The 21103-nt window shown below is 50.3% G+C and overlaps 5 protein-coding genes across 7 annotated transcripts; 2 read left to right on the top strand and 3 right to left on the bottom strand.

The window, feature by feature from the left end:
* Nucleotides 1-40: 40 nt before the first annotated feature.
* Nucleotides 41-3175, top strand: lgals3a (lectin, galactoside binding soluble 3a). The gene is made up of 6 exons (XM_061301244.1): nucleotides 41-191; nucleotides 583-600; nucleotides 675-1442; nucleotides 2139-2227; nucleotides 2309-2465; nucleotides 2530-3175. The coding sequence occupies exons 2-6, from the start codon at nucleotides 586-588 to the stop codon at nucleotides 2683-2685; spliced, it is 1185 nt and encodes a 394-aa protein (XP_061157228.1). The 5' UTR covers nucleotides 41-191; nucleotides 583-585; the 3' UTR covers nucleotides 2686-3175.
* acvr1l (activin A receptor, type 1 like) lies at nucleotides 2673-6968 on the bottom strand. Of its 2 annotated transcripts, none has more exons than XM_061301238.1 (10): nucleotides 6819-6968; nucleotides 6224-6337; nucleotides 5850-6125; nucleotides 5554-5765; nucleotides 5391-5490; nucleotides 5130-5276; nucleotides 4787-5062; nucleotides 4516-4713; nucleotides 4313-4443; nucleotides 2673-4248 (listed from the first exon to the last, which is right to left on the bottom strand). In XM_061301238.1, the coding sequence occupies exons 2-10, from the start codon at nucleotides 6303-6305 to the stop codon at nucleotides 4117-4119; spliced, it is 1554 nt and encodes a 517-aa protein (XP_061157222.1). In that variant the 5' UTR covers nucleotides 6306-6337; nucleotides 6819-6968; the 3' UTR covers nucleotides 2673-4116. The 2 variants fall into 2 exon arrangements, with proteins under 2 accessions (XP_061157222.1, XP_061157223.1); XM_061301239.1 differs by having other exon boundaries at nucleotides 5850-6101.
* A 621-nt stretch (nucleotides 6969-7589) lies between these two features.
* On the top strand, nucleotides 7590-10001 carry otomp (otolith matrix protein). 2 transcript variants are annotated; one of them, XM_061301743.1, is made up of 10 exons: nucleotides 7590-7706; nucleotides 7774-7912; nucleotides 7983-8119; nucleotides 8444-8546; nucleotides 8679-8864; nucleotides 8959-9133; nucleotides 9196-9263; nucleotides 9353-9537; nucleotides 9634-9805; nucleotides 9888-10001. In XM_061301743.1, the coding sequence occupies exons 2-10, from the start codon at nucleotides 7792-7794 to the stop codon at nucleotides 9896-9898; spliced, it is 1158 nt and encodes a 385-aa protein (XP_061157727.1). In that variant the 5' UTR covers nucleotides 7590-7706; nucleotides 7774-7791; the 3' UTR covers nucleotides 9899-10001. The 2 variants fall into 2 exon arrangements, with proteins under 2 accessions (XP_061157727.1, XP_061157726.1); XM_061301742.1 differs by having other exon boundaries at nucleotides 7616-7912.
* Nucleotides 10002-10287: 286 nt separating this feature from the next.
* si:dkeyp-110a12.4 (pancreatic secretory granule membrane major glycoprotein GP2) lies at nucleotides 10288-12729 on the bottom strand. The gene is made up of 9 exons (XM_061301245.1): nucleotides 12321-12729; nucleotides 12102-12190; nucleotides 11934-12038; nucleotides 11555-11718; nucleotides 11357-11492; nucleotides 11204-11298; nucleotides 10961-11123; nucleotides 10785-10899; nucleotides 10288-10722 (listed from the first exon to the last, which is right to left on the bottom strand). Exons 1-9 carry the CDS (start codon nucleotides 12400-12402, stop codon nucleotides 10550-10552), a joined length of 1122 nt encoding a protein of 373 aa, XP_061157229.1. The 5' UTR covers nucleotides 12403-12729; the 3' UTR covers nucleotides 10288-10549.
* A 147-nt stretch (nucleotides 12730-12876) lies between these two features.
* Nucleotides 12877-20980, bottom strand: shprh (SNF2 histone linker PHD RING helicase). The gene is made up of 29 exons (XM_061301235.1): nucleotides 20813-20980; nucleotides 19988-20516; nucleotides 19788-19917; nucleotides 19471-19692; nucleotides 19326-19404; nucleotides 19102-19252; nucleotides 18929-19031; nucleotides 18604-18863; nucleotides 18083-18538; nucleotides 17680-18010; nucleotides 17447-17610; nucleotides 17126-17382; nucleotides 16912-17033; nucleotides 16717-16805; nucleotides 16365-16457; nucleotides 16168-16275; nucleotides 15965-16107; nucleotides 15720-15893; nucleotides 15480-15542; nucleotides 15180-15405; nucleotides 14976-15113; nucleotides 14785-14886; nucleotides 14651-14722; nucleotides 14395-14583; nucleotides 14166-14258; nucleotides 14013-14099; nucleotides 13777-13955; nucleotides 13594-13674; nucleotides 12877-13487 (listed from the first exon to the last, which is right to left on the bottom strand). Exons 2-29 carry the CDS (start codon nucleotides 20504-20506, stop codon nucleotides 13388-13390), a joined length of 4731 nt encoding a protein of 1576 aa, XP_061157219.1. The 5' UTR covers nucleotides 20507-20516; nucleotides 20813-20980; the 3' UTR covers nucleotides 12877-13387.
* Nucleotides 20981-21103: the final 123 nt, after the last annotated feature.

The following is a 21103-nucleotide window of genomic DNA, read 5'->3' as shown; positions in this document are numbered from 1 at the left end:
TTTTGTTTTGGTTTCGCATATAGTGACGTCACCAAATGGGCGTGCCCGAACTTCCTGTTTGAAGAGTTGTGTCAGGCAGCTGCGGTAGCTTGTAGTTAGCTAAAGGAGGCGAACTGGGCTGGCTAACTGGCCTACACTCCTGGACAACAAGCGACCCACTTTCACCTCTGAAGACTCCACCACACGGCGAGGTTCTTATTGACAACACCGTTATATTCCCTCCTAATGTCTTCTTTTACTGCAAGTGGAGTTGACAAACTACGGAGTTAGCCTTCGCTAGCAGTTTTGCAGCTACATTTAGCGCACTCGCCCTGTCAACACAGTGTAGCAACTTAGCTCGTTTGGCCAATTAAGTAAATAGCCTTTAGCATGCACGCGATGACAGCGCTTGATTTGCTTAGCCTAACGTCCTTTCAGTCCACTCGGGCATCCACTTTTGTGGACTTTGTTACTCATTTGCTCAGAATGGAAATATTTAGTGTGGTATTACTCAGATTTGCCTGTGCGTGTGTGACACTCCCTCCTGCTGGACAGCTTGGTACCCGCCCCAAAAATACTCATTCATTTTTGTCTTTCTTTTAGGTCATGTCGGATTTCTCGGTAAGTTCTCCTGAACGCACGTTTGTGTCACAGTTCTTTTTATATGATGGCACTTGTTTCCCCTCCCACGGTAGCTAACAGATGCTTTGGGAGACAGTACCCCAAGCCAGGCCAAACAACAAGGCAACACCAATCCGTTGGCACCGGCAAACAACCCTCCGCCTCCTTCCAACCCCGGATGGCCCTCGTCAGCCCCTGGAGCTCCCACCCAGCCCTCGGCCCCCTCCGGTTTCCCCGGCGGCACCGGCCCCGGGGCGCCGGGCCAGTTCCCCTTCCCCTCCGGCCCTGGGGCACCGGGCCACTACCCGGGGCCCCCTTCGGCGCCGGGTGGATTCCCATCGGGTCCCGGTATGCCTGGACAATACCCTCCGGCGCCAGGGGCTCCGGGGCAGTACCCCGCCAGCCCCGGGGCACCCGGCCAGTTCCCGGGGCATTACCCACCTGAAGGAGCACCCGGTCAATTACCCGGTGGGCCCGTTCCATACCCAGCTGGACCTTTCCCCTCCGGTCCCGGCGCTCCTCCCGGGTCTTATCCCAACATGCCTCTCCCGGGTAACTACCCAGCAGGGGGTAACGGCATGTACGGCCCAGGGGGTCCGGGCGGTTTCCCCCCTTCCGCCGGCCCTGGCGGTTTCCCCCCTTCCGCCGGCCCTGGCGGTTTCCCCCCTTCCGCCGGCCCAGGCGGTTTCCCTGCTTTCCCCCCCGGTGGAGGCTTTCCCCCAATTCCCACTGGCTCTTGGGGCCACGGAGGCGGAGGTTTCCCGCCGGCAACTGGCCCCTTCGGTCCAGGTCCCGGCCCCATGAGCCCTTACAACAACCCTGCTGCTCCAGGAGGCATGCTGGTGAGTACGAAGAACCGTGTCCAGTCCGTTTGCTTGCTGGCTTGCGGTGGTGTGCAGTGAAGCCTCTGTGGGGACAAACTTCCACTTTTTTTCTGGCTTGATGTTTTTTCACCGAGTGGTCTGGTTAAAGGCGGTTTTGTAAGGGCAAATCATCTGGGTTGTGGCTGCTGGAATGTCTTGAGGAGGGCTCTGCTGGGGGCAAGAAGCTTCATCAACAAGTCCATTATGTGAAACAAAGGTTATTTTTGAAAATGTCTTCTTGTCTTTCAGCCCAGATTTTATCCGCCATATAAATGAAAGGGACAAAGGACATCACTTCCAGAATCGACATGTGGTTTGAGTAGAACACGGTGTAGGGGGAGAGACTGAGCGGCGGTGTTATAATATATTCATTAAATACTATGATGGACACATTTATTACATTTGATATTTTTTTGCTGCATTAACAAAATGTTTGAAACACTTTTGTAAGTCTCTACAAATAAAAGGTGTGATTTACTTTTGCTCTTTTTTGGAATGACTCGGTGGTTTGTGCAGAGCGACATTGGTGATTTTTTTTTTTTTCCCGGATTAACATGTCTGTTATTCACCGACAAAATGTTCTTGTTGCAGCAAAGTTGCGTCCCAAGAAGAAGCTACGGAGCAGTCACGTTGCGGTCGGCTTCAAATACAAACCTGATATTCTGCTTTTCGCAGATGGTGCCGTACGATCTCCCGCTCCACGCCGGACTGATGCCGCGTCTCGTCATCACCATCGTCGGCGAGCCGGTCCCGGGAGCGGACAGGTGTCTTCTCATTCCGCTTGATGTTTAGCCAGAGAGGTTTCCATTTAGAAAATGTTTTTTTTTTTTACCCCTGGGTTACAGATTCCACGTGGACTTCATGAAGGGTTCCGACGTGGTCTTTCACTTCAACCCTCGCTTCCCCGAGCAGATCATCGTCAGAAACACCAACATCGCAGGCTGTTGGGGGCCGGAGGAAAGGGACGGAGTTTTCCCTTTTGTTCCAGGCCAGCGCTTTGAGGTAAGCGTAAAATGTAAAACTTTGGACTTTTTCCAAATCCGCTGACGTTTGTTTCTCCGCGCAGCTGAAGATCCTGGTGGACGAGGACGAGTTCAAGGTGGCCGTGGACGGAAACCACCTGCTGGAGTACGAGCACCGCGTGGGCGGCCTGGAAGACGTCAACTTGCTGCGGGTGACGGGCGACGTGGCGCTCTACAGCGTGGCGCCCAACATGATCTGAAAATCACTCGTTGGAAAGACAAACTCAAGTTGAAAGAAAAAAAAAAAAGCCCTGAGAAATAATGCGCGCATCGCACGCCTCTGGAATTTGACACACACACACACACAGTGACACACAGCAGGTCATCTTTACCCATTCGGTATTTTTTTGGAGATCTCATTCATCTCAATAGATGGCATGAAAATAACGCTTTGCTATGTACTAACGTTAGAACCGCGCTCGAAACATAGTATGTAAGAAGAAAAGAAAAACATGAATGAACCTTTTCACCATCATGCATTGCTACTAGTTAACGTTTGACCAAGGTAGTGGTGGAAAAAGGCGAAATGGGTCAAATGTTGGATTGTGAAGGAAGTCACCTGGAGCCCTAAATATGGTGAAAAGCTCCATTTCATGCGTCCCGGAACATTTCACGTTTCTATCGAGTTCCAATTTGCAGAGTTAATAAATGCAGATTTTGACGTATGCCGTGAAATGAATTGCTTTCGAACAGTGTCAGTCTCCTTTTGTAACCGATGATGTAGCGAATATGGGGTAATTAATGAACTATTTATCCATTAGTTAAATAATTAAGGTTGGCGGAGATCTACTGCCAGCAGTATAACCAACCGCCACTAGGGGCACCATGTTTTTTTTCTTTCTTTATAGTTTAAGGAGGTTTAGAACAGGGGTGTCAAACTCTGGCCCGTTCATTACTATTCATCTTTTGAGAAAATTAAGTACGGTGAAATAATGTTAAAGAAATATCATCGGCTTAACGCAGTTGAGAATCAGCGTTCTGCAAAAGGGTGAGAAAGCTCAACTCTTATTCCCCAAACCACTGCACCAATATTTGGACACTGGAAGCGTGTACTCACTGATTGTGTTATTGTCTGAAGCCGGAGTCGGTCCTAAAGTGTCTTTGCAGTAAACCAGGTCACGTAGGACAAAATAAAATGGGAAAAATTGAGAAATGCTGGCACACCTGGCTTTTGTAGTGTTTGATTGCCTCCTTGCAAGTTGCATAATGACAAATGTGACACAGTGGGCGGAGCCTGTTCGGAATTAGGCGTTTTATTGCCAAAAGTAAGAGTGCTACAAGTTTTTCTCTTTTTTCTTTTAATCCAAGACAATTGCAAACAGTAAATCACGGATTAATTTCATTTCCCCCTATATACTCGTGTATTTGACTGATAAAGTAATAAAGTTGTTTCAGTGATGCTTGCCTTTTTCAATAATACCGTAGTAGTCTTTGTGGTAGCGTTTAGCATCTCGCTAACCGCTTGTCGATTTTTGTCTCTCGCCGCATTGAAGCCATGGATCGGAAAAGACGACATCAGTTCGATTAAGAAGTCCACCGTCCTCCGTGTGGCTCGGTAGCAAAAGTCCGCAGAAAGGCCGCCACGGGATTAAAAAGGAAAAACCGTTCCGGCTCGCCCATCCGTCCGTCTCTCACGAATCTTTTACCTTGTCCAGGCAGCTGTGAATCTTATCCAGGGTCTTCTTGATGCGCAGCGCTGTCAGCCTGGCCGACGGGTTCTGGTACCAGCATTCCTTCATCAGCTTCACCAAAGCCGACAGGGTCTACCAAGAAGAACAGTTCAAGTCCGGTGTGTATACCGCCAAGCCTTCTCTCTAAAGTACGTACCGGGTCGGAGAACCAGCGATTGGGAATGAAGGGCCTCTGCTGCTCCACACACACCACCTTCCTCATGTCCTCGAAGCTCGGGTCGCTCGGCACCTGATCGTAGAACGGAGGCTTGTATTCTTCCACGATACCTGCGGGGGAAGGAGAACCACTGGAGGTTAATCGTCAAGCTCCGTAGGGAGAAAAGAAAAAAAATCTTTCACCGTTGCTGTACGAGCGTCTGGCGATCTCCCACAGCACCAGCCCGAAGGCCCAGACGTCCACCCGCTTGAAGGCGTCAAAGCACTTTGTGTGTAAGCTCTCGTCCAGGACCTCGGGAGCCATGTAGCGCTTGGTGCCCACTTTGGGGTTGTTGCCCGCGTCCAGCAGGTTGTCGGCCTGCGAGTGTGTCACCGCCAGACCTGAAACATAGAAGGGCGGACTTATCATACCGGATCAGAACGCTACTGGGCTATTTCTCCGCAGATAGCTCACCCAAATCTGCGATGCAGCAGCGTAGCTCCTTGGTCACCAGGATGTTCTTGCTTTTCAGGTCACGGTGAGCGATGGCCGGCTTGCCTTCAGCGCCGAAGATCTCGGTGTGCAAGTGTACCAGGCCGCTGGCCACCGACGCCGCCATGGCCAGGCCTTCGCGCGTCTCCACCGCCACGCGCTGAAGATAGTCGTACAGGGAGCCGTTCTCGTGGTAGTGCGTGATCAGCCACAGCTGCGTGCTGGAGTTGCGCGACGTCATGTCGGACGCTATGAAGCCTGCGGCGGTAAAAAAATAAAACCTTGAAACCACGCCCTGACTCATTGGTAACGACTCGATGCCTACCCAGGATGTTTTCGTGTCTCAGGAGCACAGTGTTGTAAATCTCGGTCTCTCGGAACCAGGACCTTTCGTCCCTGGAGGAGAATATCTTGACAGCCACGTTCTCGCCTTGCCACTGGCCTCGCCACACCTCGCCGTAACGGCCCTTGCCTAGAACGGACGTATTAAAAGGCGGAAAAATCATTTTACAAAATTAATTAATTGTATCGAATGTTATGCTAACCATAAATGTCAATAGATTTTTTTAGATGTTCCGACACTCACCTACACACTCCATCAGACTAATCTGCCTGGCAACAGTCCTCTGAACCAAGAAAGGAAGGCCCGACCCGCTTCCCGATGTGCACGAGTGGTCCAGCAGATCCTCGAAAACCAAGACAGACCCGTTTAGTCGGAGCCGCAGCTTCCCAGTCAGTGTTGTTCTTACGGCTAAAGTGCCGTCCCCCGCGTTGGAGGTGATGAGTCCGTCCACGGCCCCGTGCTCAGTGTCAAACTCCTGCAGCCTGTGAAGGTATCCCCGGTGGAGCCTCCTGCAGAGCAGCGCCGACGCCACCGACAGCAGCGCCAGCGCCAATACCGGGCCCAGCGCCAGGAGAGCCAGCGTGCCGGCGCCGTAGCCGACCGGCTCGCCCCGCGGAGCTACGCCGACAAATAGGGACGAGAGTAGCTGAAGGTAAATGAACATAGGCTTCAACTGTTTCTGAAAAAGACTTCTTGGACTACCTGAAGGCAGCATGGCCATAACGGCACTCCTGGTGGTGTTGGCGTTACACAGGCGGCGCGAGCAGCAGTGGATGGCCTGGTGGGAGGAAGGCGGCGTGGAACAGTGCAGCCGCGTCTTCTTGGGACCCTCCAGGCAGCCGCGCTCAAACACCACGCCGCCGCTGCCCACGCGTACCGACGAGAAGCAGCGCGTGCCGCGGCACTGCTCCTGCAGGCACTTGGAACCGTCGCACAGGCACAGTAGCTGACCCTCTGGTGGGGGAGATGCAGACGGACCTTGTTCCAAAAAAATATTTGCACCCTTCGCGTAGTTTTTAAGATCATCAAATGTCAAGATCTGACCACGTGAAGTCTAATGGTCCAACCGATAATACCTGAGCTCTCAGATGATGTCTGCGGGGCCCACAGGGAGAAGATCAGCAGCAGCAGGGGGACATGGACACTCCTAGCAGCCATGGTTTAGTGCATTGAAGCGGGCAGGAAACAGCCTGGTTAATACATCAGGCAGAAAGAAGTTTACAAAGAGGATAATTGCGTTTACGCCCCCCCTCCATGTTTGCCAACATCTCCTAATTGCATTTAAACGTGGTTGGAGCGCAAGCTTGCAAGTGGGCATGAATGAATGGGATTTCCGTTCACTTCAATGATGAGGTTTTGAGTTACAAGCATGGTCACTTTACAAATGTAACTCGCATCTGAAGGCGCAAGTGTACAAGTAGCAAAATGATACCTTGTTTTCCTTCCAAATCGTTCAACCCTAGTTTAAACACAAATGTTGGTTGTTGTTTTGAGGAGCTAGAGGGGCACGCAAATGAGGAGGTTTATTTATCGACGCCTCCATGGCGCCACTTAAGGCAGAAAGATGCCCGACGCCGCTAGTTAGCCTAGCCGAGCTAAACTAGCTGCAATACGGAGGAAACCTGGACTGGAGTACTGACACAAGCGAGGCGGTGAAAAGATTGTACCCACCTAGCACACAGGGATGACGGATTCTACCTCATCATTTATTTTATTTTTTATATTTTAGGGTTGAAACTGTTTTCCTCCCTTCTGTTTTGTTTCTGCCTCCTCTTGGGGCCGCAGCCCAGCCCACCCCCTTACTCGTTTTGGTTCAGCCCCCGTGACGTCACTGCAGCCCAAGTGCATTATGGGCCGGAGTTTGGTGTTTATGATCAAACATAAAACTGATTTTAAGTTGTTGTTTTTTTAATTCGTTGACGCTAGCACACAGCTGAAAAGAAAATTTTAAAAACTTTATTGTAAGCCAGGAGTTTCGATGTCAATCAAGATTTATTCGCTTGAATGTAATACATTTTTAATATTGAAACAATTCCTATGTGTGACAGAGCAGACTTGATTTGAGAAATACTTTTCTGTTAGCTCATGCATGCAGTTTGAGGATCACCTTGCAAACCTCCCAATGTTCTCTTCGGAGTTGCACTAAAACAATGCGCCCTTTCATCTCGGCCTGCACAGCTCTAATGACATTCATTTCAACCTATAAAATAAAATAAAAGACAATAAACATTCGGGACGTAACCAAAAAAAATCGGAAACTCAGTTTTGATTGAATGAAATAAAAATCATTTCGCCCAATTACAATTGATGCAACTTCTGCCCTGGAATGTAGTTTTTCCGTTGCATCATTTTTATTTTATTTTTATTTTTTCTAAGCGTGCAGGTATGGCAGGAATAAAGCAGTTTTATTGTACTGTATAACGCGTCTGTTTCCCGTCTTCACAAAGCCACATTGTCTGCAACTTTTTTTCTCTCTTTAATTAAAGACTCCCAGTCTGCTCTCGGTGACCTGACGCGCTCCCCGCTCCACGAAGGGGAAACGCTATCCCTGCTACGAAAGTGGGATTATCCGACGGGAATAATGCGCTCTAAGATTCTCGCTTGACTGACTTTTTTCCCCCCTCAGCCTTGCAGTGAAATCCTGATGCTCTTCATCCTGACCAGTCTGACCAGAGCGGACATGGAGCTTTTTGGGACAACGTCAGCTTTTATGTTTGTGCTGCACCTGCTTTCTGTCGGCGGTGTAGTCAATCCCAAAACAACAGGTAGGAGCATATATTCGTTGTTAGTTTATAAATGAATTTAAAAAATGCAATTCAAATGCGCGTCTCCAAGTGTCCTGGTGCGTCGTATCCGATGTGGAGGAGCAGAAGTGCGCCGACCTGGCTGGGAACGCCACGGCTCGGAATATCCGAGGCACTTTGCAATGCGTGCGAGGCCTGAACGCCAGAGACTGCATGGAGAAAATTCAAGTACGTCTATATTCAAACGCACATAAGCATTAAAAAAAAAAAAACTCTTTTTAAACCTATATACAACGGAACCTTTGTGATTGACGCAATTTACAGACAATTTGGTTCTGAACATTAAAAAAAAAAAAAAACAGTCCCAATTTTATGGAATTTAAAACCATCAATTCTATTCCAGTGAATATGAACAGTGCTTTGCTGCCACCTTGTGGCGACTTAATGCCAAGCAACTATGTTGAATTAAAATAAAAAAAACAACCTTTAACTTGAACTTTCTTCCTCTAAAATCTAATCATATAAATCTTGTTTACGTTTTTCTTTTGTCAGAATGGGAGTGCAGACGCAGCCTCCATGTTTTCAGATGACATTTACGCCGCCGGCCTGTGTTACGGCCTGGAGGTGGCTGCCGGGGAGTCCCTCAATGGAGTGGGTAGGCATCTAAGAGATCAGTCACTTTTTCTTTCTCTTATTTGAGGAGGTTAGGAGCTAATCTTGGTTGCTGAACACTCCTTTTTTCATTGTAAATCTTGAATGACCCACATCTGATCCATCTGCCGGCTAGACGGCGTGAGCTACTACGTGGTGGCGTTGGCTCGCCGCTCGTCGTCCGACTTGTCCCTGCTGGAGATGCACGAACGCAGCTCGTGCCACCCGGGCATTCGCACCACGGTGGGCTGGACCGTGCCCGTCGGCTACCTCCTCAACACCTCGCAAATCAGCCCGGGTCACCAGTGCAACTTCCCTCGTGGTGAGAACCTCAGTTTGCATGTCAACGTAAAACATTCTTGCAAACGCAAAGTCGCGTTTTGTTTTTTTAACATTTGGAATGAACCTCCTTCTAGCTGTGGGGAACTTGTTCGGCTATAGTTGCGTGCCCGGCATCAAAGACCCCCAACACGACCCCCGAGGCAACAACCCAAAGAACCTGTGCGAGGCCTGCATCGGCGACGACAACGACCGACACATTTGCGCCAGCAATCCCCGAGAGAGGCACTACGGCGAGGCGGGGGCCCTGAGGTAGGCTTTCCCTCGCCGAGCGACGCAATGCATCCTGGGCAATGCCTTTGTTTGTTTCCAAGGTGCGTGGCTGAGAACCTCGGCGACGTGGCGTTTGTCAAACACAACACCGTTTTTGACAATTTGGATGGTGAGTATTTAAGATTAGAAAGATTGCTGCAATGTATTTCTATATGTGTTGCTGCACCGTTTGTGTTTGACCCTTTGACCCTAACCCAGGCAAGAACCAGGACTCATGGGCCCTGGACGTGGAGGCCGAGGACCTAAAGCTGCTATGCCCAGACGGCACCGAGGCCGATCTAGACGACTACCGGCACTGCCACCTGGCTGCCGTGCCCGGTAACGGCGTGGTGGTGCGTCAGATGGACAAGTGCCGCGTTTGGAAGTTCTTGGAACGACTGCAGGTTATCCATCTATCGTAATCTATTACCCATCATTCAGTCACCCACCTTTCCTTCCAGTGTCCATCCATCCTTGCCTGCTCTGCTTTGCCCTTGTAGAACGCGTTTGGTAACTCTTCGGCCGGCTTGAGCATGTTCAGTTCTTCTGGCTACTCCCACTCCGACGTGCTGTTCACTGACTCCACCCGGCTCCTGCTGAGGGTCCTGGGAGGCTTCACATCCTGGCTGGGCCCCTCCTACACCAGCGCCCTGCAAGCGTTTGAGTGCGAAGGTCAGCGTGAAGGTCCACATGCGCATGAGTCCATATTGAATATTTGAATGGTGTCATGAATTGTTCCATTTGTGTTCAACAGGGTTTTGTTGACAAAAAGTGGCGGCCATCTTTCTTCTCCTGACATCCAATTACGCCTTCAGCTTCCTTGTGTTGTTTCCACAGTTGTCAAAAGGCGACAATAATACAAACCTGATACATTTGATAAATAAAAATTCTTTTTTTTAAAAGGATAAAAGAGTGCTACTTGATGAACACAACAACTGTGGAAACAGTTTTCGAGACAGTGACACCTGACTCAAATGAGACAAATCCCATGTGTTGCAACAGGGAGACCTACATATGATAAAAAAAAAAAAAAAAAAAACATGTATTAGAAAGAAAAAAATAAATCATGTATAGTTTGTATACTTTATTTTAGTTGTGAACATATCAAAAATACAAAATAAACAAAAGAACATTTCTTTCTACTGTATGTCAAAGTATTAGTATTAAAATGAGATATAAAAACACCAAGAAGCATAAATATATATATAAAAAAAAAGTATTTCATTCTATGTGAGGTATATTAAATATCATTTCTAATTTGCCCACAATACACACAACACAAAAAAAAAACTGGTATAAAATACTAAAAGACCTACATTGAGGTATTTCACTTCTTCCCTTGAATATTAATTACACACAATTTGAAGAAAAATCCTGAAGTAGTGATGTAGCAGAACATTTTTGGATCCCATCCAGTCATGAGGCCACTTCGGAGATGTGATGTATGTTGGAAAGGGTGAGCTGGGCCTCCCGCGCCGCCGGGTAGAAGCGCCTGGAACGAATCCACAATCTCCCTAAGACCCCCGTGACCAGCAACAGGACCACCAGGAACCCCGCCAGGATGAAGGTCTCCACTGGTGGGAGTCCACCTGCACGGAAAAAATGTTGGTAGAGTAGAGCGCGTATAAATGCAGTTGCTTAAGGAACGTACCTAAACGGGGACGCTCGCTGTCGGACCGTCGTCTGATGGGACCGTAGGACACCGTGTGGGACAGTGGGATGTCTCGCCGCGTCCTCGTCAGGATATCTTCTTCAGCCGAGCAGTTCTGGAAGATTCCATTTTATTAACCGAGGGGGTGAAGTTGAAGATTGGGCGGGCACACTCACGGGTTGGCACAAGCCGTTGTGGCAGATGTGGACGTTGCAGTGCAGGAAGACGTTGGTGTAGGAGCCGCCCACGAATTTGAACATCTGGATCCTGAACGTGGCCTCGGCACCCTGACCGTTCTTCAGCACGCTCAGGGTCTGTTGGTTTGTCAAGACGGGGCAGCTGAGGCCAAAGAGAAAAAAAAAAAAAACATGGAACTGTCCTGATGGTGGTGCTTTTGAATCATATAGTTGTGTGCCCACCTGTCCCTAATGAAGGTGTACTGAATGTGGCTGTGGGGATCCTTGGTGGGCGTGGCCCAGCATCGCTCCATGCGCAACATCAGGTGAGCTGGTATCTGGGAGGACCGACATTTCGAGCGAAATCAAAAGGCGCCAAATGTTTCCGCATCTCACCATAAACACTTTGACAAAGATGTCGTCGTCCAGGGTGAGCGAGGGGACGGTGGTCCACTTGTCCTCAAAAGCCTCGTCCTTGTACAGCAGCATGGAGACGGAGAAGTTTCCGTCCTCTGTGTTGAGCGTGATCGTCCTGCGTGCGTGTGAAATCAAATCTTGAGAAAAACCTTCTCATGATCTCAAGGAAGAACTAACCTGACATCCACGCGTATCATGTTTTCCCCGTTGGGTTGCTGCACCATGTAGTTGATGGGGTAGCGGCACACAAAGGTGATGTTGATGTAATTCCGGGTGATGATGTCATCAGTGTGGTTGTTGTGGATGGTGTTGACGAACAGGATGTGAGTGGCGTCCGATGTCTGAATATTAAAGAGTACAAGATAGGCGCTAATGGCTAACTGAGCTCTTCTTGTATTGTGTCCCCCCCCCCCCCCCCCCCGACTGGCTTTAACTGCGGTACCGCCCTTCGTCCCGGACTTTCTCCCAGCCATTCTTCTTTTCTTTCCGTCTGGGACTTTTTGGGCTCAGAATTTCGTCTGCGCTCGAGAAATGGTCAATCCCGCCGAGCAGTTACCATGATGCTTCCGCAGTGGGACAGATTGCTCTTGATGCTGAAGACGTAGTCGTCGCCCACCTCCACGCCTCGACAATCCGGGTCGTTTAGATGCAAGTCCCAGGCCTGCGCGCAAATATGAAAAATAATCAGAACCGGCACAACAGTCACAAAGAGGGCGTGCCTTACGTAGACGGGAGGGACTTTGTTCAGGAAGAAGGCGCTGGGGATGAGCGCTTCCATGTGGTCCTTGGTGCAAATGACCGTTTCGTTCAGCTCTAGGAGAAAGAACATGATGGACTTAAAATTGAAAACAACAACAGTGACGTGAAGCCTTGAACAGAAACGGTGCTTATTTACAAAACTGCATGAAATTGAGATTTAGAAAATAATACTGGAAGGGCTCACCTTCTTGGAAGGTCTGCAGATCACCTCGGGAGGAGACGGCTGTGAAGGTGAGCAGCAACAAGGTCCACGGCAAGCTCACCATCTTGTCTCCTTCCTACCCCTGGGAACGTTTGGCCGCCGACTGTCAGGGCCACAAGACGTAGCACCCCGACGCCCTCGCACCCCCCGGGACAGCTCTAATGAAGTGGGAGCCTCCCTCCGGCCAGCTTGAATCATGTCCTCGAGGGCCAACAATGAGATTCCACGCGTGAATAGGGGGAGCCGAGGGGAGTCCGAGGTAACTCCCCTTTTTGTAAACACGCTACGACGACAAGTGCGGCGGCGGTAACCATGTACGCCACCGCTCTTTGTTGTCAGCAGACTTAAAAAAAAAAAAAGAAGATCTTTATGGCTTTGCGGGAACCCCTGCGGGGGGAGCCGGCGAGCAAAGAAAGTGGAGTGCACGCGCGCTGTAGAACAAGATCATAAAACACGCTCTTCACTTCCAGACAGAAGGAAAGAATGTGAGAAGGACAAAACAATGAAAGGGTTAACGTACAAAATGGCAGGCAGCATGCAAAATGGGGAAAAATATATATTTTTTTGCAGGTGCACAACATGGGTTGAAATAATACAGAAATGTTAAAAAAAAAAAAAAAAAGCATGCAAAATCTCCCCTCCTCCCCTTTTTTTTTTTTTACAAGTTTGAATTTACAAGATTGGTTTCCAAGAGACGGAATGTAGAAATGTCCTTGTCTCGCCACCACACGTAACACAACAGCAGCTTCAGAGAGAGAAGATAAAGAAATAAAAGAGGGAACCTGCTCTCATTTTTTTTTGTAATGACACCAAAAGGCCTCCTTCCTCGCCTGTGACTTTACGAGTCGTCCCAACTGCCTTTTATTTCCTGGAAGTTGTGGAAAAACAGCACAGCCATGAAAGACTCAATACAAGTCAAACGTACGCTCGTGTCTTCCGACGTGCATCGACGTCAAAGTTCTTTTCTTTTTTGAAGAAAAAGTGGGAATGTGCTCAAATTAAGTGTCCCTCACTGCCCCCTACAGGACAGAAAGAGTAGTGCATCGTCTTCACTGCAGATGTTGACCGTCGTCTTCGGAAAACAGCTCTGCCAGGTCGGCCACGGTGAGGACGGCGGCCTCCGAGTGCTTCATGGCGGCTCTGCTGTGACTACAAAACATGTTCCTTCATCAGCGCTACCTTCATTCCACTTGCTACACAAACAACTAAATACTACTAATGGAGGGAAAAAAAATTCTGAGAATCTGCCTCCCACCTCTTATCCGCCATTTTAAGCATGGCCTGCATCCTCTCCTCGATGGTGGACTTGATGAGGAAGCGGTGCACGAACGTCGGCCTGGGGGGGGGGGACGAAGACAGACGCTCATAATCCTCACACCGATTTTTGCGCCATTTACTATTTACAGCTGATTTGTTTTTGGGGTCAATGGACATGTACTTGGTTTGTCCGATGCGGTGGACGCGTCCGATGGCCTGCAGCTCGTGGGCGGGGTTGAGGATGGGCTCCACCAGCAAGACGTGCGTGGCCTCGATGATGTTCAGCCCGTTGGAGCCCGTGTGCAAAGGAAGCAGCAGGATGTTGATCTTCTTCTCGTACTTGAACGAGCTCAGGTTCTCCTGGGGCGGCAGGAATCAGCACAAACACGAGAGAGGCTCCACAAAGTTTGGACAAACCTGGAATTTTTGGATCCCGTTGATTTGCGAGAACTCCATGCTGTTGTCAAAGAGAGCTTTGGCGATGATGTCGAGGACACTCTGCCACTGGAGCAGAGAGACATCTCAAATGAATCGGACTGAGTAGAAACGGTGACGCTTCAAAAGTCTTACCGTAGAGAAGACCAAACACTTGGCGCCCGGGTCGCTCACTTGAACCTTCTTCAGGGTTCTCACCACCGCCTCCACCTTGGTCGAGTGGCTCCCCTGAGAGAAAAGCAGTTCCATTATTTAAATACATTTAGAAAATGTATCTGCTGCTGTTTTGGTTAGCGACGCTAGCAAATTAGCTTAGAGACAAACGGAGGTATTTAACTGTATTTCTACCCGAGCTAACACCAACCTTGACTGGGATGTCCTGGTCGTGGCTGGACGCCTGCGCGGTGAACACGTAGGAGATTTCGGCGTGGGACGTGGCCTGTCTGCAGATGGCGCAGTTGATGGCGCGCCGGCGCGAGCCCACGCTGTACTGCTCGAGGATGATGGCGATGCACTGGTTGCAGAAACAGTGGCCGCAGGTCAGCACCGCCCACTACAAATAAAAGAAAAGAAAAGGACGTTAGAAATGCACAGCGAAGCGCCACAACAAAGGCGCTCACCTCCTGTCCGAGCGGCCGGGCGCAAATGGGACAGGGTTCCGGGTTCAGGCCGCCAGTGGACTTGTCCTGGGACTAAAATGGGGAGAAAGTTGAAGAGTGTGCGCGGGAGGACTGGGCTATAAAAGAGGAAGCACCTTCTCCAGGTTTGTCAGGTATAAAAACTGTCCCAGCTTCTTTTGCAGCTGAGACTTGGCCACAGCTTGGTCGTTGAGAAGCTTCACTCGGTTCTGCTCCACCTGCAAACATCAAAACGGACCAATGGGATTTTAAAAATACCATTGTATTATTTATAAAATAGATCCATCGAAATGTTGCTGTACTGTACCTCGTGCGGCTCGATGATGTGCAGCACTTTCGGCTTTGGCTCGTCCGGGAGACGCAGGCGGAGCCTCTCGGTGGCCATCCCCAACTCGTCGATGGCCGACACGTGATTCCGCAGAACCATCCAGTACTCGTGCAGCACCTGACGGAGGAAGCGGGCCGAGTGGTCTTAATCCAGAAGTGGGAAGCGAGCGCATCCGGCGCCAACCTTGTACTCCTTCTTCCAAGTCTCAAAGAGCTCCATGAAGGCGTTGCCCTGCTCCACCAGCTCGGCGTCCACGCGCTTGACCTTGGCGAAAGCCAGGATGGCCTTGAGGGTGCGTTCCGTCTCACTGGCGGCCCACAGGCCTCGGCTGGTGGTGGGCAGGCGGTCGTCCATCAAACCTTCCTCGTCTTCGATCATCTCCTCAAAGATGGCCGTCTGGCCTTTCACCCTGCCGGGTCGGTCACAGGGCCCGTTTTGGCCGTGAATTCATCAACATTGCGCAACGGGCGTGCCTTTGCTTACGTGTGCGAGAAGAGTTTGGATTCGTAGTCGGTGAAAAGCTCGTCGGCTTTGCAAAACACACAACTGGGATATGGAGGGAAAATGTCGGACAGGAAAAGTAGGTCAAACATCATGTGGACATGTCAAATAGGATTTTTTTTAGAATAGCGAGAAAGATGGGCAAAAAATATATTATGTAGCGTCGATCTCCCCAAAAAAAAATATGAATTCATCGAGAATAAAAAAAAAAACTTGTCTCACTTATTAAGCGGCAGTCGCATGGGCCTGAGGTGGCAGACGGTGGCCTCGTCAATCACCTTCTTGGATGCCGGACCCTCCAGGCTCTTCACAGCCTCCCTGACGATTTTCTGGGACTTCATCAGGTCTTCCATCTGCGTTGTGAGCAGGAACAGCAGACCGCGGCCATCACGGAACCTGGAGGGGGGGGGGGGGGGTCGGCTTTGTCCAAAGTCTTCCAACTAGGTTGAGCTCATTTGAATTTTTACTTGTCAGCCATGGAGAGCTTGTGAGCTTGCTGCTTGTAGCCGGACGTCAGCTCGTTCTTGACGCGGCCCACCAGGTCGTCGTCGGTGGCGCAACGGACCGCCCGCTGGATGACGTCCAGCCACCAGGGAGACTTCAGGTTGACCTAGTGGAGAATCAAAATGAAGCAAATTCTCCCCAATTGGGCCTGTTGTAAAGTGCTCACTTTGCGCTTCAGCTCTTTGATGTTCTGCAAGACGGGCTGCAGGGCTTGGTGGGCGTCGGCCACCTCAGAGTCGTACTTGGTCATGTAGTGTTGACGCAGTTGCTCAGCCTGACGAGGGGGAAAAACCAGCAATCGTTAAAAGCATCTTTTCACCAGGCAAAATCTTCAATGGTTGAAACGGAAGAGCTGGGAGGAACCTCCTCGCTGAGGCGGTCGTCTCGCAGAGTGGGAGGAATCCCGGGATGCTTTGCACTTAGCAGCTCCATCAGATTGTGAGTCGCGTGAAGTCTCTGAACAAATACAGAATCAAAAATCAAATCAAAACATAAAATGATCCATAAAATAATAATTACGAACCATTGAGAATTCAATTATTCTCTCTATAAAAAGCATTTGAGCTAATTTGAATTTAAAATAAAATTAAAGAAAAATGATTTCATCAACATCAATTAAAAAAAAAAAAAATAATAATAATTAAGAAAACGTGACGTTTTCATATGTAAATCGAAGATGCACATAAGAAGCGGCAGATGGCCTTTGCTTGCTTACCTGCAATGAATCCGTTTTCAGTCGGCCTTTGTGCTCCTCTGATGAGCGCAGCACTTCTCGGTACATCTCGGCCGCCTGCTCAAACTCATCTGCAAATAGGCGGGCGGGAATGGGGGCCTCCGTCATTATTGACCCTCAATACGGCGCTAATGAAGCAAACGTGCGAGTGATTCCCACGCGTGCTCCATGTCGTACCTCGGATGATGTGGATTCCGGCCAGACCGTTGAGAGCGCACACCAATTGTCTGTGGGCCTCTTCGCACTCCACTCGACATTTCTTCTGCAGGGACTTGAGGAGCTCCTCCATTGTCATGGTGCTGTGAAGAACCAACCCCAGGGACGCTCGTGGTCAAAGTCCCACCGACAGTGACGTCACTAAAACAGTCCCAGCAAAAAATACTTCTTTCACCTCTTCTGCAGGGGCAGGAACTCGCCTCGAACTGCCTGTGGATGGCAGCAGGCCTGGCGTAGCCGCAGCAGCGGGCACAGGATGGTGGCCACGGTGCGGCGGTCCAGACTGCCCAGTTTCAGGCTCCAGTCGGAGAGCTTGCGCAGCTTGAGCAGGGCGTCCTGCGAGCACACCTCGTGCTGTCGGTGGTAGAAGTGGCCCTCCACCGGGGAGAACCGCAGCCAGTGCACCTCCTCCGTCTGAGGAGGGATCTGGATCTGGAACCACACAAAACGGGGTCAAATACCAACGACGTGGTCAGATCATTTTTGAAAATCTCACCTGATCGATGACGTCCTTCTTCGCCGAGCGCCACAGCAGCTGGGCCACCACGCTGTAGAGAGGCTCCGTGTTGCCGCGGCGATACGGCCTGTAGAGCAACTGGTCCCACCAGTGCTTCACCCAGTATGGATCCACGCCCAAAAAGAGAACCAGGCCGTAAAGGTCTGCAGAGACGAGTGAGGTTCTCAACACAAGACAGAAGAAGCTATGAATGTAAAAAAAAAAAATCGTACCCTCCAAGCCTCTCTGCACCGGCGTGCCGCTGACGCACCATCGGTTGACCGAAGCGAGGCGTAGCGCCATCTCGGCCGCTTTGGCGGTGGGACACTCCACCATCTGCGCCTCGTCCAGACACACGCGCCACCACTCCACGGCCACCAGGGGGCTGGGCACGGCCATGTAGCGCTTCTGGTTGCGGAAGCGGCGCCCGTCGCGACTGTTGCTGTGCGGGATGTCCACGTAGTTGAGCTCCGAGCGCAGCACGTCGTAGGTGGTGATGACCACGTCCTGCTCGGCCAGCAAACGCGGCTGGATGAAGCCGTGCTTCTTCACACCTTGGTACACCTGGCAGAGAAGAAAAGGTCCCTCACGTACGGCCCCGACGATTCGTTCGCTTTCTCGAACGGGCTCTCTCACCAGCACCCGCAGCGAGGCCGACCTGACGTGCCGGTTGATCTCGTCCACCCACTGGTGGCAGATGGAGCTGGGCGAGATGATGAGGGTGGCCCCGGTGGAGACGGGCGTCATGGCCACCAGGCAGTGGGGGCAGTAGAACGGCGTGGTGTCCAGGCTCTCCTCCTTGTAGTTGACACAGCAGGCGTGCTGCCACAGCTGGCACTTCATGCACTGCACGCGGGCCTTGTAGTCCACCAGGCCCAGCTCGCCGCAGATGCACTCGAAGCGGTAGTCGGCCGCGCTGAAGGGTACCACCGACGCCCGGACGGGGGGTTCCGGCTCCTCACTGGAGCGGGATGCTCCTTCTGGCGTGGGCTCTCCATCGTCACTCTGGGAGGTTTGGAGAGCCACCTCGGCTTTCTCCTTCGCACGTCTCTGGAATGTCTTCCTGGGCGAGCTCTCAGAGTATTTTACATTCTGGACAAGAAAATAAAAGCATATCATTTGTGATGACCCTTAAGATTGATTTATTTTTTGCTTACAGATTTGGGCAGTGCCGCGAGCGTCTTCTTGGCGTCTTTGTATTTCTTTCCCAAGCGGAAGGAGCCTGCCAGGCCGCGACCCTTCACCCTCTCCACCAGGCCCTCGTCCGTCAGCTTGGCCAACGTCTTCTTGATGTGACTTCGGTTCTTCAGGAGGTCGTAGCCGTAGGTGGCGCGAATGAATGTAAACACGGCGTTGACGGAAGCCCCCTTGCCCGATCGCATTTCCTTGATGGCGGTGAGGAGCATCACGCGGACAGCTGCACAAATGAAAAGCTTGTTAAACTTACTTGATGACTTCATGTCATGAGGGAGAATGACATACCCGGGTGAGATATTTTTATTTTGGGCTGCACTTCGGGCTTGCAGCGGACAACTTTCTCGTGCTCAAGCGGAGGCGGGGGGACAAAATAATTCACAGACGTTCCCTAAAAAAAAAAAAATACAATGATAATTTTGCATTTGGCTAATAACAGTCATAAAAATGGCGGTCCTCACCACAGGCAGGGTGAGGGCCTCCTGCTCCAGGTCCTGTCGACCGTGAGACAGAATCAGAGCCAGGACCTCCACCGTCTTGCCGAGGCCCATCTCGTCAGCGAGGATGCCGCCTGGCCGCTCCACGCCGGCGAGGGGAAACTCGCGGATTAAACTGAGAGCGAGTTCAAACGTTCAAATATCGCAAGGTGGCTCATGCCTTGAGTGATGTGACACATTTTGCTCACCAGCCGGTAAAAGGATTGTAGAACAATTTCTTTCCGCACAACGTGACCAACTCCCGCCACAGGAAATGCAAGGATTGATCTGAAAAAGGGGCGGGGTCTCATTAACAAAGACCACAGAGACGTGGCATCCTATTTCTCAATCTACCTTTCAGGGCCGTATTCCGGATTTTCTCCCGCATCAGCATCCAGTTGACGGCCTGGCTCTGATAGGGACGGAGCACCGGGAGCAGAGCTTGGTGCTGGACATCAGAGGTCCCTTCCCGTCGGCCGTCGGTTTGATGCACGCATCTGACGTAGTCGTAAAGTTCCTCCACGTTCTGCCGCTCCAAGTCTGTGTCGCATTCCTCCTCCTCGTTGTCCACCACTTCTGCGGAAAAAAGATGGCGGAAACGTCGAGACGTGTCAGTAATAGATGGAGATTAAAAAATCTATATTTTAGCAATAGTGTGAGAATTCACCAACCAGGAATGATGAAGTCGTAAAAAAATTCCATCATCTTCTGCATGAGCTGATTGGATTTCTTCATGCGAGCGTTTCCTTCACTGAGAAACTCCGGCTTACCGAGGCCACTTTCCAGCAGGTAAATCCCGACCTGATGGGGGGGGGGGGGGGGGGGGGGAATCAATAAGTAAAAGTAGACACAAAAAGAGTGCTCATCATACCTTAAAGGAGTCCTCTTCAATTTGGTGGCAGAGCTGTAGCACCCGTCTCTTCTGGAGCCAATCCAGGTCCTCCAGCAGGACGGAAGCAAGGCTGCACTCTGCATCGCAGGTGTCGCCATCCTCTTCAGGCTCGTCGCTCCCCTTAAAGCTGACGCAAAGCCGATCCACCATCTTGCGAATTGCAAACGCCTCGTGTCGAAAGTCCAACGGTAGCCGCGCCGGTCGGACACGAAATTCCCCGACGAGCGCTTTCCAGATGTTGGCGAGTTGGACGACGGGCAGCACGGTGAGTGCCAGGGAGGAGACAGAGTCTGATGATGTTGCGGGGAGTTCCTCGGGAGTGGTCGTAAGCGGCGAGGTGTTCAAGATGTCCACAGATTGGTGAGCAGGAAGGGATGAGCAAGATGGCATCACCTGAATGTCCTCATTTTGCTGATCGTCCAACATATTCCAGCTCAACCTTTGTTTCGCCTCCTCGTCCACCTTCACTGGGGGGGCCTTCTTTCTTCGACTACTCATGGTTGCAACCCTATAATGGGAAAAAAGAAAAACACATCATACAGTGAGTAGAGCCTCAAGTAACCACTAAATTGTGTAAAGAGTCAAACACAATTAGGAAAGGATAACACTTGGAAGAAGATAGATAGCTAGATCCCTCAATAATCAAATAACAGTTACATTATTCCGAATCAATTAAAAATGAAAAATATTTTAAGGCCATATCGTGGAGCCAACATTAAACAGCGTTACACAATGAGACACTTAAAATGGACTAAGTATGATTACGTATTTAGCTGTTCAGGATGGAAAAAAGAGGGTATTTACAGTTTGGAACGCCCACGAGGAACTTGGTCGTTATTTGCCGCACATAAAACAATGTTTTGTCACCACAAATCCATTATTAGGCTGTAAAAATACTGATCAGTCTCCATTTAACTGAGCTTTTATTGTTGTTGCTGGTCGCCATTTTTTCTGTACAGGATGTGACGACACAATGCAGCGCTAGTTTGACGTCGAGACAAATTGTTATGTTTTACGATAATTAAGATTATTGTATAATAATGACTTTCATTTATGTTCAACGCAATATTCAAAATATATACATTGTGTTGATTT

Source organism: Syngnathus typhle, linkage group LG16 (genome assembly GCF_033458585.1).
Source record: "Syngnathus typhle isolate RoL2023-S1 ecotype Sweden linkage group LG16, RoL_Styp_1.0, whole genome shotgun sequence".
In the NCBI taxonomy this organism is placed as follows: domain Eukaryota; kingdom Metazoa; phylum Chordata; class Actinopteri; order Syngnathiformes; family Syngnathidae; genus Syngnathus; species Syngnathus typhle.
The sequence above is the reverse complement of the archived record's forward strand: the minus strand, read 5'-3'. Positions and strand labels throughout refer to the sequence as shown.